The sequence below is a fragment of the Carassius carassius genome, chromosome 6, assembly GCF_963082965.1.
Source record: "Carassius carassius chromosome 6, fCarCar2.1, whole genome shotgun sequence".
Taxonomy (NCBI): Eukaryota; Metazoa; Chordata; class Actinopteri; order Cypriniformes; family Cyprinidae; genus Carassius; species Carassius carassius.
Window position 1 is genome coordinate 40,563,073 of NC_081760.1, and position 25,948 is coordinate 40,589,020.

The 25,948-nt window shown below is 38.8% G+C and overlaps 1 protein-coding gene across 2 annotated transcripts in view; it reads left to right on the forward strand.

Moving 5' to 3' along the window:
- Window positions 1–20,760: 20,760 nt before the first annotated feature.
- Window positions 20,761–25,948, forward strand: part of LOC132142894 (NACHT, LRR and PYD domains-containing protein 12-like) — a 31,626-nt gene continuing 26,438 nt past the window's right edge. For both annotated transcript variants that reach the window (XM_059553088.1, XM_059553089.1), the window contains exon 1: window positions 20,761–22,598. In XM_059553088.1, the coding sequence (XP_059409071.1) occupies window positions 20,815–22,598 (1,784 nt within the window). In that variant the 5' untranslated portion in view covers window positions 20,761–20,814. The remainder of the gene's footprint in view (window positions 22,599–25,948) is intronic.

The window sequence follows — 25,948 nt, forward strand, 5'->3', positions numbered from 1 at the left end:
ACACACACTGTGAGCACACACCCAGAGCAGTGGGCAGCCATTTATGCTGCAGCGCCCGGGGAGCAGTTGGGGGTTCGATGCCTTACTCAAGGGCACCTAAGTCGTGGTATTGAAGGTGGAGAGAGAACTGTACATGCACTCCCCACAATTTCTGCCGGCCCGGGACTCGAACTCACAACCTTTCGATTGGGAGTCCGACTCTCTAACCATTAGGCCACGACTTCCCACCCAATTAGCGCTTGTCTCTCCTTGTGAATATAACCCGGTCTGTCTTAGTATGTGTCACGGAGTCGTTGTTAATTCATGTCCGTCATCTTGTCGTGCTCTTGCCTTGTGTCCTTGTTTGTTTATGTTTGGTTTGGTTTTGTTTGGTATCGACCTCTGCCTGGACTGTTTACCCTTTTGGATTGCCCTTAATAAAATACTTACTTGCAATTGGTTCTATCTCCGTGCCTCATTGGATCCCTGCCGTGACAAGAGGTCTCAGAAAGAACTGAAGAGGTGCTGTTGGAGTCCCAAGAGCTGCCAGAGGTCTCAGAAAGAACTGAAGAGATGGTGTTGGCGTCCCAAGAGCTGCCAGAGGTCTCAGAAAGAACTAAAGAGGTGGTGTTGGCGTCCCAAGAGCTGCCAGAGGTCTCAGAAAGAACTGAAGAGGTGGTGTTGGCGTCCCAAGAGCTGCCAGAGGTCTCAGAAAGAACTGAAGAGATGGTGTTGACGTCCCAAGAGCTGCCAGAGGTCTCAGAAAGAACTGAAGAGGTGGTGTTGGCGTCCCAAGAGCTGCCAGAGGTCTCAGAAAGAACTGAAGAGGTGGTGTTGGCGTCCCAAGAGCTGCCAGAAGTCTCGGAAAGAACTGAAGAGGTGGTGTTGGCGTCCCAAGAGCTGCCAGAGGTCTCAGAAAGAACTGAAGAGATGGTGTTGGCGTCCCAAGAGCTGCCAGAGGTTTTAGAAAGAACTGAAGAAATTATGTTGGCGTCCCAAGAACTGCCAGAGGTCTCAGAAAGAACTGAAGAGCTGGTGTTGGCGTCCCAAGAGCTGCCAGAGGTCTCGGAAAGAACTGAAGAGGTGGTGTTGGCGTCCCAAGAGCTGCCAGAGGTCTCAGAAAGAACTGAAGAGATGGTGTTGGCGTCCCAAGAGCTGCCAGAGGTTTTAGAAAGAACTGAAGAAATTATGTTGGCGTCCCAAGAGCTGCCAGAGGTCTCAGAAAGAACTGAAGAGCTGGTGTTGGCGTCCCAAGAGCTGCCAGAGGTCTTAGAAAGAACTGAAGAGCTGAGGTTGGTGTCCCAAGAGCTGCAAGAGGTCTTAGAAAGAACTGAAGAAATGATGTTGGCGTCCCAAGAGCTCCCAGATGTCTTAGAAAGAACTGAAGAGATGACATCCCAAGAGCTGCCAGAGGTTGTACAGGCCATCAGAGGCTTATCTGAGCTGACGCTGGCACACAGACGTTTATTACATTCATGGACCAAGACCAAGCATTTAAAATTGCATTTGCTTGCATAATTTGCAAAGGTTTGTTAACAACATAATTTTGTCTCTATAAGATTTGTTGATAGCCAGGATAGTATTTTGTTAATTAAACTGTAATATCTTCTCTCTGGATTAAAATCCCAGAAATATTATGAAAAAACTAACAAGTAATTTTCTTGATTTTAAATTTCTAGGGCCCATGAATGATCCTGTTTTTGCAGTTTGCTGTCAGAGTCTCATTGCATGTAAAGTGTGCTTTGACCAGTGGCAGTGAAATGCCAACAGCTGTGTGAAATACAGAGGAGACAACTCAAGAGAAAACACCTACAGAGTCACAGGAATTGATGGTGCATCGTCTGCTTTTAATCTTATCAAAGATTAAATACGGTTGAGACAGCATTATAAAAAGTTATATTATACAAGTACATTATTAGGTATCAATGTTCATGTTATTTTTTATGTACCATGACATCTCATTTCGTGGATAATTGTATCAGGGCTCCTTGATTGAAGGGACACTGGACGAGGAAGAAAATGTGTTTGTGAAAATATAATACTGTTTATGAGAAGTAAACACATTTCATTCAGTGCTTTAATGTATAGCTAAAGTCTCATTCGTCATATAAACCAATCCAATGTTGTGACTCATGATGGAACTAGAAATGTCCAAATCTCCATCCCATCATGCAGCACAGAATGACACTGCTGTTTCTACACTGCTGTGTGTGTCCTGCATTACCTTTCCAAGTCTCCACAGTCACTCGCATCACCTCCAGCTCCATCACAGGAACAGTTTTCATACGTACAGGACACTTTACATCTGTCCACTTAAAAGAAATTATGTAAAATACAAAATAAAAGCAGTCAGAATGATGTCCTCTCATACAATAAGTCAATTCTCTTTTCTTCAAACGCTGCTGGGGAAGAGTCTGTAATGGCATTATTTTACAGCATTTCTTGCGTTCTGCTTTTGGCATTAAAGAAGATTCCTGGGCATCAGATGGAAGGAGGATAAATCAAATTGATCCTGTAAAGGGACAATATTAATCATGGTCTTCACCTCCAGCTGCACATCTGATGGTACTGCCACGGCACCCATCCGACTCTGGAGGAACAAGATTCAGCGCCGCCTGAATAACAAATATTACAAATATGTGCTAAAGTTGTACATATCATTGTCATCTTTTAACACAGTCTTACAAAGAGCTTTCTGGAAAACATTTAAATAAACTCACACGCACAAAATAAAGTGTTAAAACTAAAATATATAAATGAACTGATAATCATACTAGTGATGCACTGATGTAAGTTATTCTGGGATTTGTCTGATAATGGAGGTTAAAAAAGCTTCTTTACATGAGATCTTAACCTGACTTCTGAGAGTCAAAAGCAGAAGAAGATATCCTGAAGAAAGTCTGTTTTGTGTTTGTTCATATAATGAAAGTGTTTGGGGAGTGAACAAAACTGACTTTCATTGGATGGACATAAACAGCTCAGACATTCTTCAAAATAAACTGAGCCGGTCATATATAAATGTGTGTAGATGATAACAATTTTACATGAACTGCCCTTAAGACCTGTTAGAAAACACATCAGCATTCTTTAAAATCTTTCATTACTTGTCTGCTCACTGTGTTAATTAACTCTGAATTATGTTTAACTGCTAAAAACATGAATATTGACTATACCAACCTGTTTAAATGTACATTCATAACTGGAATGAGGTGCATATTTACACTAAACTAGTTATCTTATGTGTTTCTCTGAATCGAGTTACTTTTATTACACTGAATTGGTGTCAAAACCACACCAGTGGACTTATAGAGAAGCATCCTCCGACGCTGATTCATACGCATCTGTAAATAAGATGGAAACCTAAAATACAAATTACAGAAAAACATTACAAATAAAGTTACTCTCTAATATTTGCAGAAGCACAAAAAAACAATTCTGCTTTTGAGTGGATCTCTCTCGTTCTCTTGTTCCACCAGCAGGAGAAGTGCCTTGATATGTTTGTTGAGTCTCCGGGTCTGTGTATGATGCCAGGCTGCTGAAGAACAGCTCTATTTACACTGGAGGCCTGTATCCACCTGCAGGAAAACAGATCCTGGGAGATGCTGTGTGTCCTTGTGTGAGTGTTCATCTGCCTCATCACAGCAGACAGAGAGTCTGAACACAATCCTGCACAGCTTTGATTCAACAGCAGTGATGCTCACACACACAACATTGTTGAGAGAGCCTTCAGGATGATGAAGAGCAGCTGTGCTCCATCTTCTTCTTCTTCAAGCGAATGTGAAGAGTGTGTGTAGTTCAGATTCATGTTCATTTCTATTCTTCTTTGATTGCAGCATGATGGTTTGAGTGAAGAAGTCTTCATCAGTGGATGAGAACAAGTGTGTGTTCATCAGTCTCTGTGACATCAGAACACCATTCACACATTACTGAGGATTTATGATCAAACTGAGACACTTATTAACAACACTTTGACATACTGTTTTCTCATGTGTCTCTATTTAACACAAAAACCCCTCGTCACTGAGAAATATAAAACGATAAAACCTTCCTCAAAGTGGACACTGCTTGCTGTAGCTTCACACATCTGTAATTTAAACCAGTATTAGACAGCATTGCACATGTTCATATTGATAAGAGCCTGCTACCTTCAGTAATGTCCAGCTGGTCAGTATTTCAGTCTCTTTGTGATCAGGACAGGGTCAGTGAGGGGACGACTCCTGGACATCTCTCACTAATAGTTTGTTCTGGAGAAATAGATCTGGGCTCTTCTTGTTCTGCTGATGGCTGATGTATATTGTCTGGTAGGACAGCAGGGATCTTCTTGTTCTGTTGAATGTTCTCCAGCATTTGTTTCAGTCCCAGATCTTGAGGTGGACACAAAGGATGGTCATCTGAGACATTGCTCTTCTCTGAATGAGTGTGACCCGCTCCAAACGGCTTTAATATGACACATCTGGCTCAGAAACTGAAAGGATTGTGTTTGTTTCCACAGATAGTGGTGTGCTGCTGAGGAGCAAGACAGAGCTTGTTTTTCTCCTCACCGAACCTCCTTGCTTTCTCCATTTGTGTTCAGATGTCTTCTTTTAGGGTCACTGGTTCAGCTGAGGATGTGCAGTAACTTACAGACCTGATGTGCTCACACTGAGAAGATAAGATGACACTCCTCTGTGCAGCGTTCATGTTTACTTGGCATTGGTTTGATTCACAGTTCATGTTTTCTGCTCTCTCCATGTGTTGAACTGAATATGAAGAGCAATACTGTGAGCACTTCAACATTTAGCACAGCATTTATTCCACTTGTTCTGTCCATACACTGCTTGCTAGATGAAATCTGCCATTACTGTCCTGACTCGGTGTGTGTGTGTGTGTGTGTGTTTCTTTCCACAGTTTCAGAGGACTTGAATTGTGCCGAGTGTAACTCCAAACCAACATAAACAGAGCTCTGCGCTGCGTTTGATGAAAGGGTTAATAGGATGTGTGAGACTCAGATGAATTGTGTTCTGTTCTCAGTAATCCTCGCTGGGTTTAAACCCTGTGTGTGAAACCAGGCTGGAATAACACTTATATCTCGATGTTTCTGTTTATTGTATTAGTACACAAACTCCTGATTACTCATCTCGATTAAACCTATACTTCTTAATATCCGTGTTTTATCATTAATGTTCTTTAATATCCTCTTTTTAGCATTAGTGTAGACTTACAGCTCCCCAGTACAGACACCGCACGCGCCACTAAAACACTACTTCCGGTTCAGTGAGCCCCCGACCAGAATCTCACGAGCCAATCAGAGCGAGCTGATGTTAAGCCCCGCCCTCACGAGAAAGCGAAACCGAAAACACTGCAGCGCATTAAAACTGCGTTCAGCAAACGAGAAGCTGACAGTGAAATCAACTAAGAATGCAGTTTATTTGGAGACGATGACACTTTTTTTGCTATTTAGTTTATTGTTTTTATTTTCAATGTTTTCTTATCATTTATCAATGCATATTTTTGTTAGTTTTATTTGGCCCAAATCTGATCATAGAAATGAGTTTAAATGTGCTCTTCACTGACTCTGAGCTGTTTGAGTCTCGTTTAGGAAACTGTCTTAGACGTTCACACAGAAAGATTGAATCCTGACATCAGTTTGAGTTCATATTATGATATTTTGATTAGTATTAAGACTATAAATGTTTTATTATCAGGATGTTATTAAGGTTATAAATGATGTTTGGGAGCAGAATGTAAGTGAACTTAAAAACATTGTGTGTCACATTAATTTCTGGATGAACGAGAAGATGTCATCACAGAGACATTAGATGAGTCCCAGATGTGATTTCTAGTGAGTTCTGCTGGAAACATGAGACGCTGACGACAGCTGCTCGTCAAAACTGTGTAAATGACTCTGAACTGTGGATTTACACAAACTGAGGAAGTGCAGAAGTGTTCGTTTGTGTCCCGCTCTCTTCTACACCTGCTGCTGTGTTTGTGTTCATCTTATTATTAATCTTATAATACCACAGACCATATACAAGGAATCAACACATAGAGATCCATCTTGGACAAAACTAAAGCACAGTGTTCATCAAAATGCAAAAGTGGAAGAAGAGAGATGATGGATACAGACAAACAGGGAAGAAAATATTACAATATTCAAATCAATCAAAAAATATTTACTAGAGTGGGGTTAGGATATATGCATAGGCTACACAATTAAATACACCGACTTTTATGAATAAAATCAGCACAGATACATTAGAGATGTGTAATTGTAAAGAGATGTAAATGAACTGTATATGAACTAGAAGAGTAGAATGAAGTAGTGCAGTAGGTGGCGCTGAACACATTTAACAGACTGAAAGCAGACAAATGGGCGGGGCTTGTGTGTTGTTGTCAGCTGAGGTCTGTTGCGCATGCGCGGTCTGCATCACGAGGACACGCCTTGTTAAAAACCGAAAGTAGAGTCTCAATACTAACCGAGTGTAAATTCACATTTCCTAGAGTTACAAACGGGCATAAAAACCACATCACGGTAAGTTCAGTTATAATCTTCTGATTTCATCTCATATTATTGTACAATGTGTTCGTTTTCGCGTCGCTTTCACACTAAACTCGAGCTTTAACTTGTAGTGAGTTGTGACGCTTGTAAAATCAGATGATCAGTTCATCCTCAGGATTATAATAATATCAAACTCTAGCGATTATTTTAGTTTAGATTAATTTACGGATTTTTTTACTAACAAATAAGCAAAGGTGGGGGAAAAGTATTCTGTGTTTTATTATGAGTTGAATTGATCTATAACTTACAGGTGTGTCACGCGTCACGTGATCTCGGTCTGCGTTCAGCTCCGACAAAACTGTTATTAATAACTTGTCAAAAGAGGAGAGACCATTAACAAAAAAGTTGGAGATTTACAAATACATTTGTTGGCTTGTATTATTAATATTTACATCAGATAATTTGGTTGAGATTATTATGCTAATAGGAAGAGCCTTGGTTACTTTGGTTAGTTTTTGTTTACAAATAATATATATTTTGTAATAAATTTAGAGTAAGTGTATAATTGACAATTCTTGTCTATAAGCTGTTTTACAATGAATATGTAATGCTGAACACTATTCTCCATAAACAGTGGCTTGTTATTATGAGTGATATTACCATTGTTCATATAAAACACCTGCTAGGAGAAAAACTGTGTTTGTACAAAAGTGACTAATAAAGTAAAGCTTGTTTGTGATAACTGGACAAAGCAATGGGAAGTGTGACAGTTATATAAAGACACTGCAACTAAAAATGTTATCCAAGTTTTCATATAAATGATAAGGGACAATATACTTGTAAATACTTGTTTGAAAAGTTTTTAATCCAATTCATTTTTACATTTTTGTGGAGAGGTTGATATTTTTAAGATGTAGGATCTCACACTTCGACAGATTTAATCTCAATCCAGAGAATTGTGAAAAACTGTCTCGTCATCAGCAAGTTATGATATTTTAATCTGTCTTTCATGAACTTCAATACATTTATCATATTATTAAAACTTAAGCCTCGACCAAGAGAAGAACACAGAATTTGGACAACCTTGTCTGATTCCTCGATTTATTTCAGATCTAGAAGATGTTCCTTTCACAAGTTTAATAGAAATATTGCTACCACAGTTCATAATTCTTACACTTTTGATGAAATATTGTCAGAAACCAAAGAATTTTAATGAATCAAATATAAATTATGGCTTACTGAATCAAAAGCTTTTCTAAAATCCAGAAAAAGTATTAAAGGGTCTCCATTTTAATAAATAACTATACTGCACTAAATCAATAACTAAACGAATATTAGAGGAAACGTGACGACCTTTCATGAATCCATATTGAGTTTCATCAGTTATCTCATTTAATGCATTTTTCATATGTTTTGCAAAAATTGCTGCCATTATTTTATAATCATTATTTGGGCTGCACGATTCTGGATAAATTGAGAATCACGATTTTTTTTTGGCCCATATAGAGATCACGATTCTTATACGATTCTGAACTAAATAAAATAATGTGTGACAAAATGTTATTGCTGCAGTCTATATAAAAATGTCTAATTAATCTGAATGAATTATTAAACATTTTAATATACACTACCAGTCCAAAAGTCTTTGAATGGTAAGATTTCTTTTTATATATAATTCTCTTCTGCTCACAGAGCCTGTAATTATTTTATCCAAAATACAGCAAAAGTAGTAATGTTGTGATACATTTTTACAATTAAAAAAACTGCTTTCTATTGCAATATATTTTAAAATGTATTTTCAGCATCATTCCTCCAGTCTTCAGTGTCACATGATCTTCAGAAATCATGTAGATATGATGATTTGCTGCTCAAGAAACATTTTTATTATTATTACTATTATCATTATCACAAGTATATAAATTAATACTTTTATTTTGCAAGGATTCTTTAAATTGATCAACTGTGACAAAGACATTTATAACAAGATTTCTATTTCACATAAATGTTGTTCTTCTGAAATTTCTATCAAAGAAACCTGAAAAAAATATATAATAATCTGTTTTAACATAATAAAAATAATAATAATAAATGTGTTTTGAACAGCAAATCAGCATATTAAAATAATTTCTGAAGATCATGTGACACTGAAGACTGGAGGAATGATGCTGGAAATACAGCGGAGCATCACAGGAATAAATTACATTTTAAAATAAATTCAAGTAAAAAGCAGTTATTTTAAATTGTAAAAATATTTCAAAATTGTACGGTTTTTGCTGTACTTTGGATCAAATAAATGCAGGTTTGGTGACCAGAAGAGACTTCTTTAAAAACATTACACATCTTACGGTTCAAAAACCTGTGACTGGTAGTGTATATATCATATATTTAAAACCCCAGTTTTTATATTGGAATGATGAAAAAGTTGTTTAAATCACTGATTCCACGACTCACTCATAAACCTACTTCCCTTGTTTCATTACTGGATGAATCGGCGTTTTTGAACGATTCTTTTGAATGAAAAATTCATTCATTGACAAATAAATTAAGACACTTGTCGCCACCTAGTGGTGAAACAATGCAATCGACACAAACGTTGTTTGAAGCGCAGTTCTTTCAAACGGGGATTTGTTATATTTTGATCGCTGCCATATTGACATCAATGTTTATATCTGAACTATAAACTTCTCCCAGTATTTCTGTGATAATATGAATGACTGTAGGACAGAAATAATACTATGTAGCTGAAAAGACCGTTTGTGAAGATGTTTCTTAACTAAACATGCTAACTGCTTTCTCTGTGTCCGCGACAGTGCGAGCACGGATCTGGATGATCCGGTAAGACTTTGTCAAAGGTTTAATAGACTCGGGGAATCGTTGTCTTAAAGAAATGACATTGAGAGGGTGTCTGAATCGAGATCGCGATCTTTTAACGATTATTTGTGCAGCTTTAATCAGCGTTTCGTTTCTCAAGACTAAACAAGTATTTGCTGTTTCTTTCTCCTTCTTCCATCCGTTTCCTTCCAGATCTTTCAAAGGCTTTTTCTTGAGAAATACACTCTCAGTCAGACTGTATTTATCAAGAAACTCTGAATTTCTACAATTAACATCAGAAATCTTCAAATTTAGTGTTTAAAGTTATAACTCTGGGAAAAGCAGAGGAAATTGTAGTTTGCAAAACATTTTGTTCTCATTCTGAGGAAATGAGTCAAAAGTCAATTCTTGATTTCTGAGTAATTTTCCTATTGCTTCATGTAAATTGTCTAATAAAGTGGTTTCTGTATCTCCAGATGAATCTCAACATGGTGCTACTCAAAGGTTTAACAGAGAGAGGTTTAACACTTTCTCACCTCATCAGCGGCAAATGACCAAAGAAAATGCCACAATGCAAATGGCTTTACTCAATGTTCGATCCGTGGGAAACAAATCTTTTATACTTAACGATTTTATCTTGAACAATAAATTGGATTTCCTTTTTTTGTCGGAAACATGGTTAAAGGTAGGAGATATTACTCCGTTGGCTGACCTTTTACCATTGGGTTACTCCTATTATAATTGCTCCTCTCAAAGCAAAAAGGGGTAAAATTAAACATTTGCCATGGGTTAACGAACCCCTACGGGCACTTAGACAACATGCTCGACAAGCTGAGAGGAGGTGGAAGAAACATAAACTGCAGGTCCATTATGAGATATTCAGAGAATCGTTACAGACATTTCAGAAGGCCTCTAGAGACGCTAAACATAAGTATTACTCGAATGTTATCACGCAACATGTGAATGAACCTAAAATTTCATTCAAGATTATGAATTCAGTTAATAACCCTAGGCAAACTAGGTATCCAGATCCCTCTATCCTGAATTGTGAAGACTTTTTGAATTTTTTTAATGATAAAATTGTTGGTCTATATTCTACAATACCGAATCTACCGGTGACTCCGTCTTTTGACCTGACCGTGCCTTGTAGCACAGAATGGAGAGAATTCGATCTCATTACCCTTCCAGTTTTGGTGGATATTGTTGTACATCTTAAGCCTTCGTCATCTAAAAATGATGTTTTGTCACCTCATCTTTTTAAGCAGATTTTTGCTAGTGTAGGGACTACGGTGTTGAATCTGATTAATAAATAACTGAGCCAGGGCACCTGTCCAGCAGTTTTTAAGCATGCTACAGTTCTGCCATTATTAAAGAGGCCTAATTTGGCAATAGAGGATCCAAATAATTTTAGACCGATCTCAAATGTACCTTTTTTAGCCAAGGTTTTAGAAAAAGTGGTATTTAAGCAGCTACAAGCACATATCACTGTGAATTCAGTTAGTGAGCCATTTCAGTCGGGCTTTAAGTCCTGCCACAGCACTGAGACAGTGTTGGTCAAAGTGTTAAATGACATCTTTGTTTCACTGGATAATGGCGATAATGTTATTTTAATTCTGCTTGACCTTAGTGCAGCGTTTGATATGGTGGACCATGAGATTTTGATCTAGAACTCTGGGTTGGCCTAAAAGGTAATGTTCTCAAATGGTTTAAATCGTATCTCAAGTATATATTTTTTTCTGTTAATATTGGGGGCTGTAATTCTTCAAGATTACATCTTCCTTGGGGAGTCCCACAAGGTTCAATTCTTGCTCCAATTCTGTTCTCCCTTTATATGCTACCTTTAGGGGCTATTTTTCGCAAATATAAAGTGTCATTCCATTGCTACGCTGATGATACGCAGATTTATTTGACTATAAGTGAGTTAAATTCAAACTCACGTGACACTTTATTAGCATGCTTACACGATGTTAAGGATTGGATTGCTGCAAATTGTTTAAAGCTTAATGTAAATAAAACTGATGTTATTGTGTTTGGTCCTAGAAAGAATGAGGTGCTGCAGTGCTTGAATGCAACTTCTTTGACTGGTTTTGTTAAATCTAATGTAAAAAATTTGGGATTTGTTCCGGATAGTGATTTAAAGTTGGACAGACAAATTAACACTGTGGTGAGATCTTGTTTTTTTTTTTATTTACGTCTGTTAGCTAAGACTAAACCATTTCTATCAGATTTTGAGAGAGCAATTACAACCCCCTCTAGATCCCTGAGATCAGAAATTCAACATCTGCTGTGCACTACCAGGACAAAATATAAACATAGAGGTGATAGAGCTTTTTCTCGAGCAGGCCCTAAATTGTGGAATGACCTCCCTCAATCTATTAGATCTGTCAAATCTTTACACATGTTCAAAGCTGTGTTAAAACAACATCTTTTACATTCAAATGGAGAGCACTTTTAAATGGGTTAATGTTTATGTATGTCTATGTGAGGTGGATATGTCTATCTCTGTCATTTTCTTGTTATTTTTTGTTTAGCTTGTGACTGTAAAGCACTTTGGGCAACGTGAGTTGTATTAAACTGTGCTATATTAATAAATAAACAAAACAAAACCAAAACCAAAAAAGTATTCTGTCACAGTCCAGTGCAGTAGCGCTGAACACATTTAACATACTGAAAGCAGACAAATGGGCGGGGCTTGTGTGTTGTTGTCAGCAGAGGTCTCTTGCGCATGCGCGGTCTGCATCACGAGCACACGCCTTGTTAAAAACCGAAAGTAGAGTCTCAACACTAACCGAGTGTAAATTCACATTTCCTAGAGTTACATACTGGCATAAAAACCACATCACGGTAAGTTCAGTTATAATCTTCTGATTTCATCTCATATTATTGTACAATGTGTTCGTTTTCGCGTCGCTTTCACACTAAACTCGAGCTTTAACTTGTAGTGAGTTGTGACGCTTGTAAAATCAGATGATCAGTTCATCTTCAGGATTATAATAATATCAAACTCTAGCGATTATTTTAGTTGAGAGAAATTTACGGATACATTACTAATTAATAAGCAAAGGTGGGAAAGAAAGTCTTGCTGTGTTTTATTATTAGTTGAAATCATTTATAACTTACAGGTGTGTCACGCGTCACGTGATCTCGGGAGCGCGCTCTGCAGGTAGAACAGGTTTGTGTTCAGCTCCGACAAAAATGAAGGCGTGTGTGTGTTTTTTTCTTTATTTATTTTTCTTTATTCAGTTCCATCATCACACAAAGACACAATGTAAATAGAGGAGCGTTGCACATCTCAAAGCATTCAAAACATAACAGCAACAACTAAAATAAAAATGTTATGCAAACATATACATATAAACAAAACACAATAAAAATAAGAAAATAATACATAAATTAGGGAAGTTACATAGATTTGAAAAGCTTTAGTATTTGTATTGTTTTCATAAGCTTCATATTTTGTGATCTCATATTAGAAAGGGTTTCAAAATATATTTTAAGGTCAGTGTTACAAAATGTAATATATGACGGTTTCTTTTGAATTACTTTTGACTTATGAATATAAAACTTTGCTAAGATAATTAATAGTTTAATAACATAATATGTCTATCAGAAAAATATGGTTTTGATAACAAACCAAAGTATCATGAGGATCTTAATGTTGGACTTTTTTTGTTATGTCTATTTTAAAGTCAACCCAAAGAGAAATAGAAAATAAGATTCAATATCTTCAACAGATACATTACAAAAGGTACATTTATAACAAACACTATGAATATATCTACTAACAACTGCATTTACAGGATAACATTTGTGAATAATTCTATAAAGTACTTATTTTACTTTATTATAAAGTTCATATTTATATGATAACATCCAGATGCTGCACCAAGATACACAGTGAGCTTTAAACCATTCTGATTTACATGAAGGACTGGATCCGACATTAAGGGAGTTTCTTATAAAACCGTTATTAATACACTTGTCAAAAAAGGAGAGACCATTTACAAAAAGTTGGAGATTTTGTCGGCTTGTATTATTAATATTTACATCAGAGAATTTGGTTAAAATTATTATGCCACTAGGAAGAGCGAGAGATATGCTGCTCTCGAAAGATCTTCTGCTTTACTTTATAAAACTCTTCCTTGAACAGAAAGATCTCTCACCAATCATCAGTTATACCTCTTCTGCATTTTTCAATAACAGGTATAACATTTGAGTTGACCATCAGTATTTTTATAGACTTTGATTCTCAAATAGTTCACCATGCTTTTAACAGGAATATTACATACAGTGGAGAGGTTGATATTTTTAAGATGTAGGATCTCACACTTCGACAGATTTAATCTCAATCCAGAGAATTGTGAAAAACTGTCTCGTCATCAGCAAGTTATGATATTTTAATCTGTCTTTCACGAACTTTAATACATTTATCATATTATTAAAACTTGAGCCTCGACCAAGAGAAGAACACAGAATTTGGACAACCTTGTCTGTTCCTCGATTTATTTCAGATCTAGAAGATGTTCCTTTCACAAGTTTAATGGAAATATTGCTACCACTGTTCATAATTCTTACACTTTTGATGAAATATTGTCAGGAACCAAAGAATTTTAATGAATCAAATATAAAATTATGGCTTACTGTATCAAAAGCTTTTCTAAAATCCAGAAAAAGTATTAAAGGGTCTCCATTTTAATAAATAACTATACTGCACTAAATCAATAACTAAACGAATATTAGAGGAAACGTGACGACCTTTCATGAATCCATATTGAGTTTCATCAATTTTCTCATTTAATGCATTAAAATTGATGCCATTATTTTATAATCATTATTTAGTAATGAGGTTTTATAATCAAGGATATGTTTTTGACGTTTAGGGATCAGGTGATAACACCTTGTTTAAGTGATGTAAGGATTCTTCATATACCGCTAACAGGAATTCAGATTTATCATTTATAAAAACTATATAATAATCTGATGTAAGCCCATCGTTTCCAGAGGATTTGTTGTTTTTAAGAGATTTATACAGAATTCAGTTTCATTTAGAGAAAGGTCTTGAGATCAATCTGTTTTACTTTCTAAAGACAATGTTTTTGGACTTTTATAATTGTTTTACAAGAATCACATTGTCTTGATGTGTCTCAATAAAAAAGCTCTGGATCTGATATAGTAGGCTTTCTTGTTGTCTTCACGTGCTTTCTTCACATGTGACCATAGAAGCGATCGTTTGTCCTTTTCTTCTTTGGTCAGATCCTCCACAAATTGAAGCTTGTATTGTTTCAGGAATTTCCTTTTTTTGTCATAACTCCATATGGCATCTCACATGAATCCTGCTCGCCTGTGGTTTGCCAAGCCTGTGAGCAATGTCAATGACATCAAATCCTTCGATCCAAATCCAAAAGAAACTTTCAAGATCTTTCACTTTTATGTCTTCGTTTGGTTGTTCAGAGAGACCATAGAGACGTAGGCTCCAGCGTCTTCTGTAATGTTCAGCATCAGTGATTCGCTCTTCCAGATTGATCTTGAATCTCAACGTACAGGTGATTTAAGGATGTTTTGAGATCCTCAGTTGGGTTTGAGTTGGTAATTATCATTTGCGGCAGTGAGTCAGTCCTTTGATTAGTTTTCAGGGTAAGGGCAGTGCTAATATTTTCCTGTAACTCAGTTTGTTTCTCTTCAGCATGGGTCTGATTAGTGGAGTATCAGGAGCTGGAGGAGAATTATTGGTAGATCTCCTGAAGATGAATCAGTAGGAGGAGAGTCTCTGGCAGCAGATGAGTAGACGTGATCTAATATCACTTTCTTTCCTTTATCTTTGGCGCTCATCGTTGGCTTGTTAGCAAGGCCGTTACGGCTGAATAGATCAGAGTTATCTTTAGTGCTTCCTACAGAATGAAATGAACCACTCTTTGACAGTATTGCAAAATTGTTTCAAGATTTCTTTCTTAAAATAAAATAGACGACAAGATGTTTTTCAAAGAGGATAGAAGCACAAACCCTTCAGAGCGTTTCAACATACGTCTGCTTTGGTCTCCATCTTGTTTCGACTCGGCGGTGTGAAGTTGACAGCTTGGTGAATCCGTCCTTGAATGTTTTAACATTTGCTTGTACATTTCAGTGTATTTCATTAAATATTGCATATATTTTTACTCTAAGCACTTTCTGATCAGTTAGGGGATCTTTTGGTTATACTTTTATTATTATTTTTTATTTTTGTGTCTGTGAAGTTTACGTGGACAGTTTAACTGTTAACACGGCTCTTTCTCCGTCATTATTTTTATCTTTCTTGTCAGTGTCATGACTGAACTTTCAGGAGAACTTTTTGGACTATGACAAAAGATAAAAAACACAAATCTAAATCGATAGATTCATCTTTAAGTCTCGTTGCTTGTGTTATGGTGGACTTTGACTCAGACAAGAGGACCAGGTAAAAATGGGGAAACAGAGACAAGACGACCAGGTAAAATGGGGAAACGGAGACAAGACTACCAGGTAAAATGGGGAAACAAAGACAAGACGACCAGGTAAACCCAGGGAAACAGAGACAAGAGAAGTACAACACAAAACAAGGAGTCCAGGAGGGAGGTGAAACGGCGGAGGATCAAGGGGAGGGACGGAGGGCCAGGTCCAAGAGGGAAACAGAAAGAAAGACACAGTCAAGAAACCCAGGAGGGAGGTGGACCGGCGGAGGATCAGGGGGAGGGACGGAGGGCCAGGTCCAAAGGTGGAAAACAGGCAGAGGAGAAAAACAAACACAAAAACACAAGTCCAGGAAGGACATAGCGTGGCGCCCACCAGGGCGGAGCAGAAGACCACCACATCCGTGCGGTCAGAACAGCAGCCCCCGAGGGTGGAGCAGAAGACCACCATGTCCGTGTGGTTGAGGCCGGAGCCCCCCAGGGCGGAGCAGAAGACCACCACAACCGTGTGGTCGGAACGGGAACCCCACAGGGCGGAGCAGAAGACCACCGTGTCCGTGTGGTCGAGGCCGGAGCCCCCCAGGGCGAAGCAGAAGACCACCACAACCGTGTGGTCGGGATGGAAGCCCCCCAGGGCGGAGCAGAAGACCACCACGTCCATGTGGTCGAAACCGAAGCCCACCAGGGCAGCGCCGAAGACCACCACAGTGGGATCGGACTGGCAGAAGAGCAAGTCGGGTAGGACAAGTCTGAAACAAAGAACATGAACATGTTAAGGGTAGCCTCCGTGGCCACAACAGGAACAGTTGGGCGCTCAGAGAGTTCGACTGAGACATGACGAGCCTCTGGAAGTTCCGCAGAGGCGAGGAGAGACTGGTAGTTCAGCAGAGACGTGGAACGGTTCTGGTAGTTCATCAGGGACGTGGAACGGTTCTGGTAGTTCATCAGAGACGTGGAGAGGCTCTCTAAGTTCATCAGAGACATGGAGAGGCTCTGGTAGTTCCACAGAGAAGTGACAAGACTCTGGTAATCCCATGGTATTTATACTGGATTCCAGAAGATCGGTGCTGACTTGACTCTGCTCATGAAGATTATTGGTGACTTGCATTTGTTCATGAAGATCATTGGTGACTTGTATTTGTTCATGAAGGTCAATGGTGACGTGCCTTTGTTCATGAAGATCAATGGTGACTTGCCTTTGTTCATGAAGATCACTGGTGACTTGAATTCTCCCATGAAGAACCCCGGTGACTTGACTCTGTCCTTGAAGATCACCAGTGCCCTGACTTGACTCTGGAAGTTCAACGGTAACTAGTCCAGACTCTGGAGGGTCAACGGTGACTAGCCCTGACTCTGGAAGTTCAATGATGACTAGTTCTGACTCTGGAAGGTCAACGGTGTCTAGTTCTGACTCTGGAAGGTCAACGGTGACTAACCCTGACTCTGGAGGGTCGATGGTAACTAGTCCTGACTCAGGAAGGTCCACGATCACCTGACTCGACTCTGGAGGGTCCACGAGAACCTGACTCGACTCTGGAGGGTCAACCGGAACCTGACTCGACTCTGAAAAGTCAACTGGCACCTGACTCGACTCTGGAGGGTCAACCGGAACTAGCCCTGACTCTGGAAGTTCAACGATGACTGACCCTGACTCTGGAAGGTCGACGGTGACTAACCCTGACTCTGGAAGGTCAACGGTGACTAACCCTGACTCTGGAGGGTCCATGAGCACCTGACTCTACTCTGGAGGGTCCACAAGCACCTGACTCGACTCTGGAGGATCAACGAGAATATGACTCGAATCTGGAGGGTCAACCGGAATCTGACTCGACTCTGGAGCGTCAATGGGAACATGACTTGACTCTAGAGGGTCAACGGGAACCTGACTCAACTCAGGAAAGCCTACTGTAGCTAACATCCTCTGCAGTGGCTCCGGGCTGGCAGCCGCCTTGTGCAGTGGCGCTGGGTTGGTGGCCATCTTGTACTGTGGCACTGGCTCAGTCTCTGGATCGGCAGACGTGACATGAACACTCCTGGGAATCTCTAGGATTTTTGGACAGCATGGAAAAATAATTTCTCGTGCCGTGGCGTTGGATCGGCAGACGTACGCTTCCTTTCTCCTTTCCGTTCATCATGGTGAGACGGCGGCTCCGATCCGTTCCACACGAGCCCAGGGTCGAAGGGGGGCCATGGTGGAGAGCGATGCCGAACCTCCTCTCTACCACTAACTCCCTTGCGACCACCCCTAGTCCCACGGAAAACTACCAGGCGGGTTCCCTCAAAACCATTCCTCTCCCGCTCGGTGGCTGGGGAGGAAACATGAACAGACATACCGCTGGATCTCAGTGATGGAGTCCTTCTGTGACTATCGCGACCAGTGAAACACAGGGAGAGAGAGAGATCCAATAGCAGGTATTTATTTAATATAGGGTAATCCAAATCGTTGTCAAACACAGCCAAGGTCAAAACCAAAAAGGCAGTCCAAAACAAATAAACAAAGGAAAGGGAACTCGGAAAACGAGGGGTCTCGGAGGGCGAGAAGACAACGAGGAATCTCGGAGGACGAGAAGACTGGAAACACGAAAGGTAAGGACTCCATACAGACAACATGGAAAGACAGGTATTTGTAGGGAGGCTAATGACAATTAAGTGAATGCACCTGGTGCAATTAGCAGGAGTGCAATTACTGTGATGACAGGACAAGACTAGTGGAATACTACTGCCTATGGTGAAGTGCCTAAGGGGAAGTGAGCCCACTAGTGGACACCCAGGGAAGCAGAGACTAGACAGCATGACAACAAGAAGCACGGGCGTCACTAGGCTTTTTTAGTGGGGCTATAGCATCAGCCAAAAACTGTACACACATTTGCGATCGCATCAGAGTCAGTCACCTTGAATTTAATCTGAAAACAGCAGCAGATCAGTCTCCTTGTCTTTCAGCGCGCTCTTCAATCCACAGACCGTGGAGCAGCGCGAGCAGACTCGGACACAAACAGAGGACACAAGGTGTGTGTTTATCGACAGATTGTTAAAATATCTGTATCTGTGCAGTTCTTTGGCATAAATACAATTCACGAAAGGTCACGAGGGAGCAATCATTTTCTCATCTACTGCAAAGTTTTCTCTTTGTTCACCGCTGTTTCCTCCAGCGAACATCTAGCCCTTATACTTATTTAAATATACTTAATCTAATTATACTTACTTTATACATACACTACTGTGAAAAAGTCTTAGTCTTAGGCGGTCTGTTGTCAGACTGCTTGTGCATTCAACAATCTCACTAGATTATTATTAAAATTAATGGCAAAATGACTGTTTGGAAATGTAAACTGATATTTCCTACTGACACACTACAGCAAAAAAATATAAATAACTCCCTTAGAACCCTTTTTTGGGGTGAAAATACTAATGTGCAAAAGACTTTTGCACAAGTACTGTACTTTACAAACGACATTGTTTCTACTTTATAAAGAATGAGCATACAGTAATTCACAGAACTGATTAAAGATAGTGACAGACAGCATTTATCTTAACTAAATATCAGAGTGATTGACAGAGATACAGTAGAAACATTATGTGTGGTTTTGTATTAAACAATGACTCAGATCATGAAATACATTTAGGCTTAGAGTAAGAGAAGCTTGGGAAATGAGAGCATCCAAGGAGCGTGTGAAAGCAATGGATTTATTTTTAATCTTTTTAATGTTCTATAATGTTATCCTTTTTGGGCTTTTTATTTTATTTATTTATTTATTTTTATGTAGAAGTATCGATTCAGGCACCGTTTAGGCACAGGTACTGTTTTGAATGTAATGAAATGGCACCGGTATCAAATAAAACCCAATTGATACCCAACCCTACACAATCGCGGAAAAAAGAATCTGTGAGCTGGAAAACAAAGTACAGGATCTCTCCAGATACCAGAGGAGGTGTAATCTGTGTTAACCTAAAAGTTGGACATTAGAATGCACATTGTACTTTGTCGTAAATTAATTAATATTAATTAATAAATTACAAACGTGCTAAATTTAGCAATAGTTTTTCGCTCAATTGCTCCTTTTGTCTTCAGTCTGAAGAAACAATCAATCACTTGTTTTGGAACTGTACTTACTGTAAAGTGTTCTGGATTAACTTTTCCAATTTTGTAAAAAATATGTATATCCAAACTTTAGTATAACCCCCAAAATTGTGTTTTTTGGTTATTATTTGAATTTAGACCCTTCTCACTTTAAATGTGTTCATTTATTGCTTTACCGTGGTAAACTTTACCTTCATAAGTGTAAATGTTCAAATAAAACTCCCTATTTTTTTTTTTTTTCAGGACATTTCTTTTCTATTGCATGTAAGACTTTTACATGATGTAACTCATATAAACTAACATAGTTTGCTTTTGAAGCTAATGTCAAATATTCTTTCAGCTTTATTGTACTGATTCAAAAAAATCCAGAACAGGGTTTCATGCTTTCAAAAAACCTGATGTCAGATTACAGCAGCATAAAACACACTCGTCTCTGAACAGAGATTCATGATTTCTGTTTTGATTCTTTCTCAACAAACACATGAGCACTGAGTTCCTCCACTGATGTGGTCAAAGTGTTTCTGTTATTTGTTCTGTTTCTTCATTGACAGACCTCAGATCAGTTCTTCATCATGGAGATCAGTGAGAGATCTTCATCTCCAGATCACAGCTGTGTGTCTCTGAAGAGTGACAGATCCATGGAACAGCCTCCTAAACTCAGTGCTGAACCAGTGACCTCTGACCCCAGTGCTGAACCAGTGACCTCTGACCTCAGTGCTGAACCAGTGACCTCTGACCTCAGTGCTGAACCAGTGACCTCTGACCCCAGGTGAGACACTGTCCAGCTTGGTATCGTGCATTTTAAACATTTAATGTTTTAAAATTAACTTAGTGTCAATATGTAAGACATAAAATATATGAAAAATACTAGACTGCCACCTGTGATGATTTACATTCTAATTTTGTTTATAGATTAAATCCTGTATTTATATATTTTTTAATCATTTTTTTCCCTCAGCAGTGTGTATAGAGACACTCAGACCAGAGATCCTCCTGAACCAGTGAATGATGAACTACAGAGAGTCAAAGAGCAGCACAAAACCAGCATGAAGAAGAAGTATGAGAGATTATGTGAGGGACTGAAACTCCAGGAGAATGAAAGCCTCCTGAACAGCATCTACACACAGCTCTACATCATAGAGGGAGAGAGAGAAGGAGTGAATGAAGAACATGAGGTTTTACAGATGGAGAAAACAGCCAGAACACAACACTCACAAGACACTCCAATCTACTGCAATGACATCTTTAAAGCCTCCGCTGAAGCAGGATGTGAGGAGAAAGAGCAGATCAAGACTGTTCTTACTAAAGGCATCGCTGGAATCGGAAAAACCGTCTCTGTGCAGAAGTTCATTCTGGACTGGGCCGAGGGAAAAGCCAATCAGGATGTAGATTTCATGTTTGTGCTTCCATTTCGAGAGCTGAACTTGATCCCAGATCATCAGTACAGTCTTCACAGACTTCTGCTGGACTTTCATCCTGAACTTCAAGATCTGGACTCACAGATTTATGAGGAGTGTAAAGTTGTGTTCATCTTTGATGGTCTGGATGAAAGCAGAATCACACTGATGTTTTCAGACGCTCAGAAAGTTTGTGATGTGACTGAGACTTCATCAGTGGCTGTGTTGATGTCAAAGCTCATGAAAGGAGAGCTGCTTCCCTCTGCTCTCATCTGGATCACCTCCAGACCAGCAGCAGCCAATCAGATCCCCTCCAAATACATCCACCGTCTGACAGAAATTCAGGGATTCACTGAGCCTCAGAAGGAGGAATATTTCAGGAAGAGAATCAGTGATGAGCATCAAGCCAGCAGAATCATCTCACACATCAGAAGAGCAAGAAGCCTCCACATCATGTGCCACATCCCCGTCTTCTGCTGGATCTCATCCACTGTGCTTCAGAAGCTCCTGGAAGAAGATCTGAGAGCAGAAATCCCTCAAACTCTGACTGAAATGTACATCCACTTCCTGCTGATTCAGATCAACATGAGGAAGCAGAAGTATGAAGAGAGAGATCCAGAGAAACTCCTGCCGTCCAACAGAGAAGTGATTGTGAAACTTGCTGAAGTGGCTTTCAAACAGCTGATGAAGGGCAATGTGATGTTCTATGAGGAGGACCTGATTGAGAGCAGCATAGACGTCACTGACGCCTCAGTGTATTCTGGGATTTGCACTGAGATCTTTAAGCAAAAATCTGTGATTCATCAGAGGAAAGTCTACAGCTTCATTCATCTGAGCGTTCAGGAGTTTCTCGCTGCTTTCTATCAGCTTTACTGCTGTTTAACAGAGAACCAGAAAACACTGCATGAATTCAGAGATCCACTGCTCAAATTCAGATTATCCAGCTCTGAAGTCCCTCTGTATGATCTACTAAGATCAGCAGTAGATAAAGCTCTCAAGAGTAAGAATGGACGTCTGGATCTGTTCCTGCGGTTCCTGCTGGGCGTCTCACTGGAGTCCAATCAGAGACTCTTACAGGATCTACTGACACACACAGAGAACAGCTCAGAGACCATCAGCAGAACCACACGGTACATTAAACATATGATCAAAGATCCAGATGATCCTAATCCTCTCTCAGCTGATCAGTCCATCAATCTGTTCCTCTGTCTGCTGGAAGTGAAAGATCAGACTCTGTCCACAGAGATTCAGGAGTTTGTGAAATCAGACAAACAATCAAAGAAGAAACTCTCTGCTGGTCACTGCTCAACAATCTCCTACATGCTTCAGATGTCAGAGGAGACACTGGATGAACTGAACCTCATGACATACAACACATCAGCTGAGGGGAGAAGAAGACTGATACCAGCTGTGATCAACTGCAGAAAAGCTCTGTGAGTGTTTCATCATCAACTAAAGGATCATATTTAATAATGAATCTGACTCCTTTAAAATAAATGTTCCTGAATGAGAGATTTTCTCCTGAATAAAAATATGTTTGCCAACAGAATCGCAAAGTAGACGAGTGAATTACCCACTGCTTTAAAACCGATATCATTTGGACATTATTCAAGTGAAACGCACAGACACACAAACACATTTAGTAACGATTAATCTTACTGAAAATGGCTGATTAAGCAGTTTATATTCTGAGACATATTTCTATGTTGTGTTCTGTGTGCATTAAATTACATTTGGATGTAAATGGTCCTTTTCCTGACATATGTAAAACACTGAGCTGTCTAGGGAGCGTCTAATGGATCGTCTTTATGAGGCTGTCGGGCGTCTAGCTTCATCTGTCTTTAGTTTGTTCAGGTTCAGATTCCTCTGCAGTCGTTGTATGTTGTAAAAAAATTAAAAAAAAAATTAATTCAAGTCATGCAACAGCAAGCATAGACTATTAACCGCCAAAAGAGCAAATTCATCACGCGCCAACTTCTTACGCAAATAAGATTGGGAAAGCCTATTAATAAGTCTGATTTTATTTATTAATGTACTTACAATAAATAACAGTAAAATATATTAAAATTACTACATTACATGCATATTTACTTTTGAGTTGAAAACATTATTAATTAACAAATAAAATCTTTCAATCGTTAGGGGAGAAATGATTGAAAATAGTAGGATATTTTGCTAATAATGGTAATACATTATAAAGCAGAATGAGTGGAGTTTAAATTGTAATTCAAATTATTACAACCCGAATTCCGGAAAAGTTGGGACGTTTTTTAAATTTTAATAAAATGAAAACTAAAAGACTTTCAAATCACATGAGCCAATATTTTATTCACAATAGAACATAGATAACATAGCAAATGTTTAAACTGAGAAAGTTTACAATTTTATGCACAAAATGAGCTCATTTCAATTTTGATTTCTGCTACAGGTCTCAAAATAGTTGGGACGGGGCATGTTTACCATGGTGTAGCATCTCCTTTTCTTTTCAAAACAGTTTGAAGACATCTGGGCATTGTGGCTATGAGTTGCTGGAGTTTTGCTGTTGGAATTTGGTCCCATTCTTGCCTTATATAGATTTCCAGCTGCTGAAGAGTTCGTGGTCGTCTTTGACGTATTTTTCGTTTAATGATGCGCCAAATGTTCTCTATAGGTGAAAGATCTGGACTGCAGGCAGGCCAGGTTAGCACCCGGACTCTTCTACGACGAAGCCATGCTGTTGTTATAGCTCCAGTATGTGGTTTTGCATTGTCCTGCTGAAATAAACAAGGCCTTCCCTGAAATAGACGTTGTTTGGAGGGAAGCATATGTTGCTCTAAAACCTTTATATACCTTTCAGCATTCACAGAGCCTTCCAAAACATGCAAGCTGCCCATACCGTATGCACTTATGCACCCCCATACCATCAGAGATGCTGGCTTTTGAACTGAACGCTGATAACATGCTGGAAGGTCTCCCTCCTCTTTAGCCCGGAGGACACGATGAGTGATGCAGTGTTGTCTGAGAGCTGAAGACCACGGGCATCCAATAAAGGTCTCTGGCCTTGTCCCTTACGCACAGAGATTTCTCCAGTTTCTCTGTATTTTTTGATGATGTTATGCACTGTAGATGATGAGATTTGCAAAGCCTTTGCAATTTGACGTTGAGGAACATTGTTTTTAAAGTTTTCCATAATTTTTTTACGCAGTCTTTCACAGATTGGAGAGCCTCTGCCCATCTATACTTCTGAGAGACTCTGCTTCTCTAAGACAAAGCTTTTATAGCTAATCATGTTACAGACCTGATATCAATTAACTAGATGTTCTCCCAGCTGAATCTTTTCAAAACTGCTTGCTTTTTTAGCCATTTGTTGCCCCTGTGCCAACTTTTTTGAGACCTGTAGCAGGCATTAAATTTTAAATGAGCTAATTAAGTGGATAAAAGTGTAAAATTTCTCAGTTTAAACATTTGCTACGTTATCTATGTTCTATTGTGAATAAAATATTGGCTCATGTGATTTGAAATTCCTTTAGTTTTCATTTTATTAAAATTTAAAAAACGTCCCAACTTTTCCGGAATTCGGGTTGTAAATGGATGCCACCTTTTTGGGCAAAATTTTATTAAAAATAAAAGCTTTTCTGATTTTGAAATTTGAAAAGGGAGAAAGAAAGTTTACCAAAAGGCGGATTCGAACCCGAGTCAATCGTGTCAAAAGGAAGAGAATGACACACGCTTCACCATCGACACTGAACTTGATGATTGGCAGCTGTCTGTTGTCATGTGATCTCTCTCCTCGTCTCCTCATTGCTCTCCGCTGCTGTTCTGCTTCAGAAGTGATCAGGAGGAAGTAGAAAACAGTCCTTTAGCAGCTTGATTCATCAAATACTCTTCTGCTGTGACAAGCAGCTTCTGAGATCTGTAATGCTATTTTTAGTCTTTTATAGTGAGTAATGAATCTGCAGTAAAGGACACACATCTCATCAGTGCCTCATTACAACCCATGATTTTAAACATGTTTATTGTGTGTAATAATCTGTATTTTGCTCAGTTAATTTCTATACACTAATGCAAAACCTATACTTTAAACATTAATGCAGTCACTCACAGACATAATAAATTAATTCCACAGAACTGTTAGTTCATAGATGATGATTAATAGTCAAATAAATAGTAAATGTTAATATAATTTCATGACTCTTAAACAATCATTTTAAAGATCTTCAGCAGCTGACAGAGAATTAAATTCATCTGTTTTATTCCATCATGCTCTCATTCAGGACTCTTTTATTTCATTAAGCTAATTTGAAAGGATTTGATTTCCACATACGTGACTCAGTGAATTCATCTCTGTCTCTTACTGTGAAGATTAAACTACATATCAAGCATTTATTCAACACATTTCGTTTGATCTTGAATGACTTTGATCTTGATTAAAGTTAATAAAGTTAATAAAGCAAAGCAAGTTACTGTTCCTGTGAACACCACTGACTCAAACTAATGCAGCTGAAGCAGCAAATAAAGAGAAACGACAAATATTGATCACATTAACAATACAGCAGGATTTAATCCTGTTCAACTGTCTGGAGTCTCTCAAAACTTTTATTTTTATACCTCCAGAAAACCTTGCTACATTTAGCAGAATGTTAAATATTGATGAGTTGAATAAACAGTCAGGATCACATCTGATCTCAGATATGAATCAATCTGAAAGATTATAAAACATCATATTGTGATTCAGTGTTCAGATTATGTCATCCTCCGTTCCCTGAGGACAGAAAACTCACAACACTCTGTAAATGTCTTTATT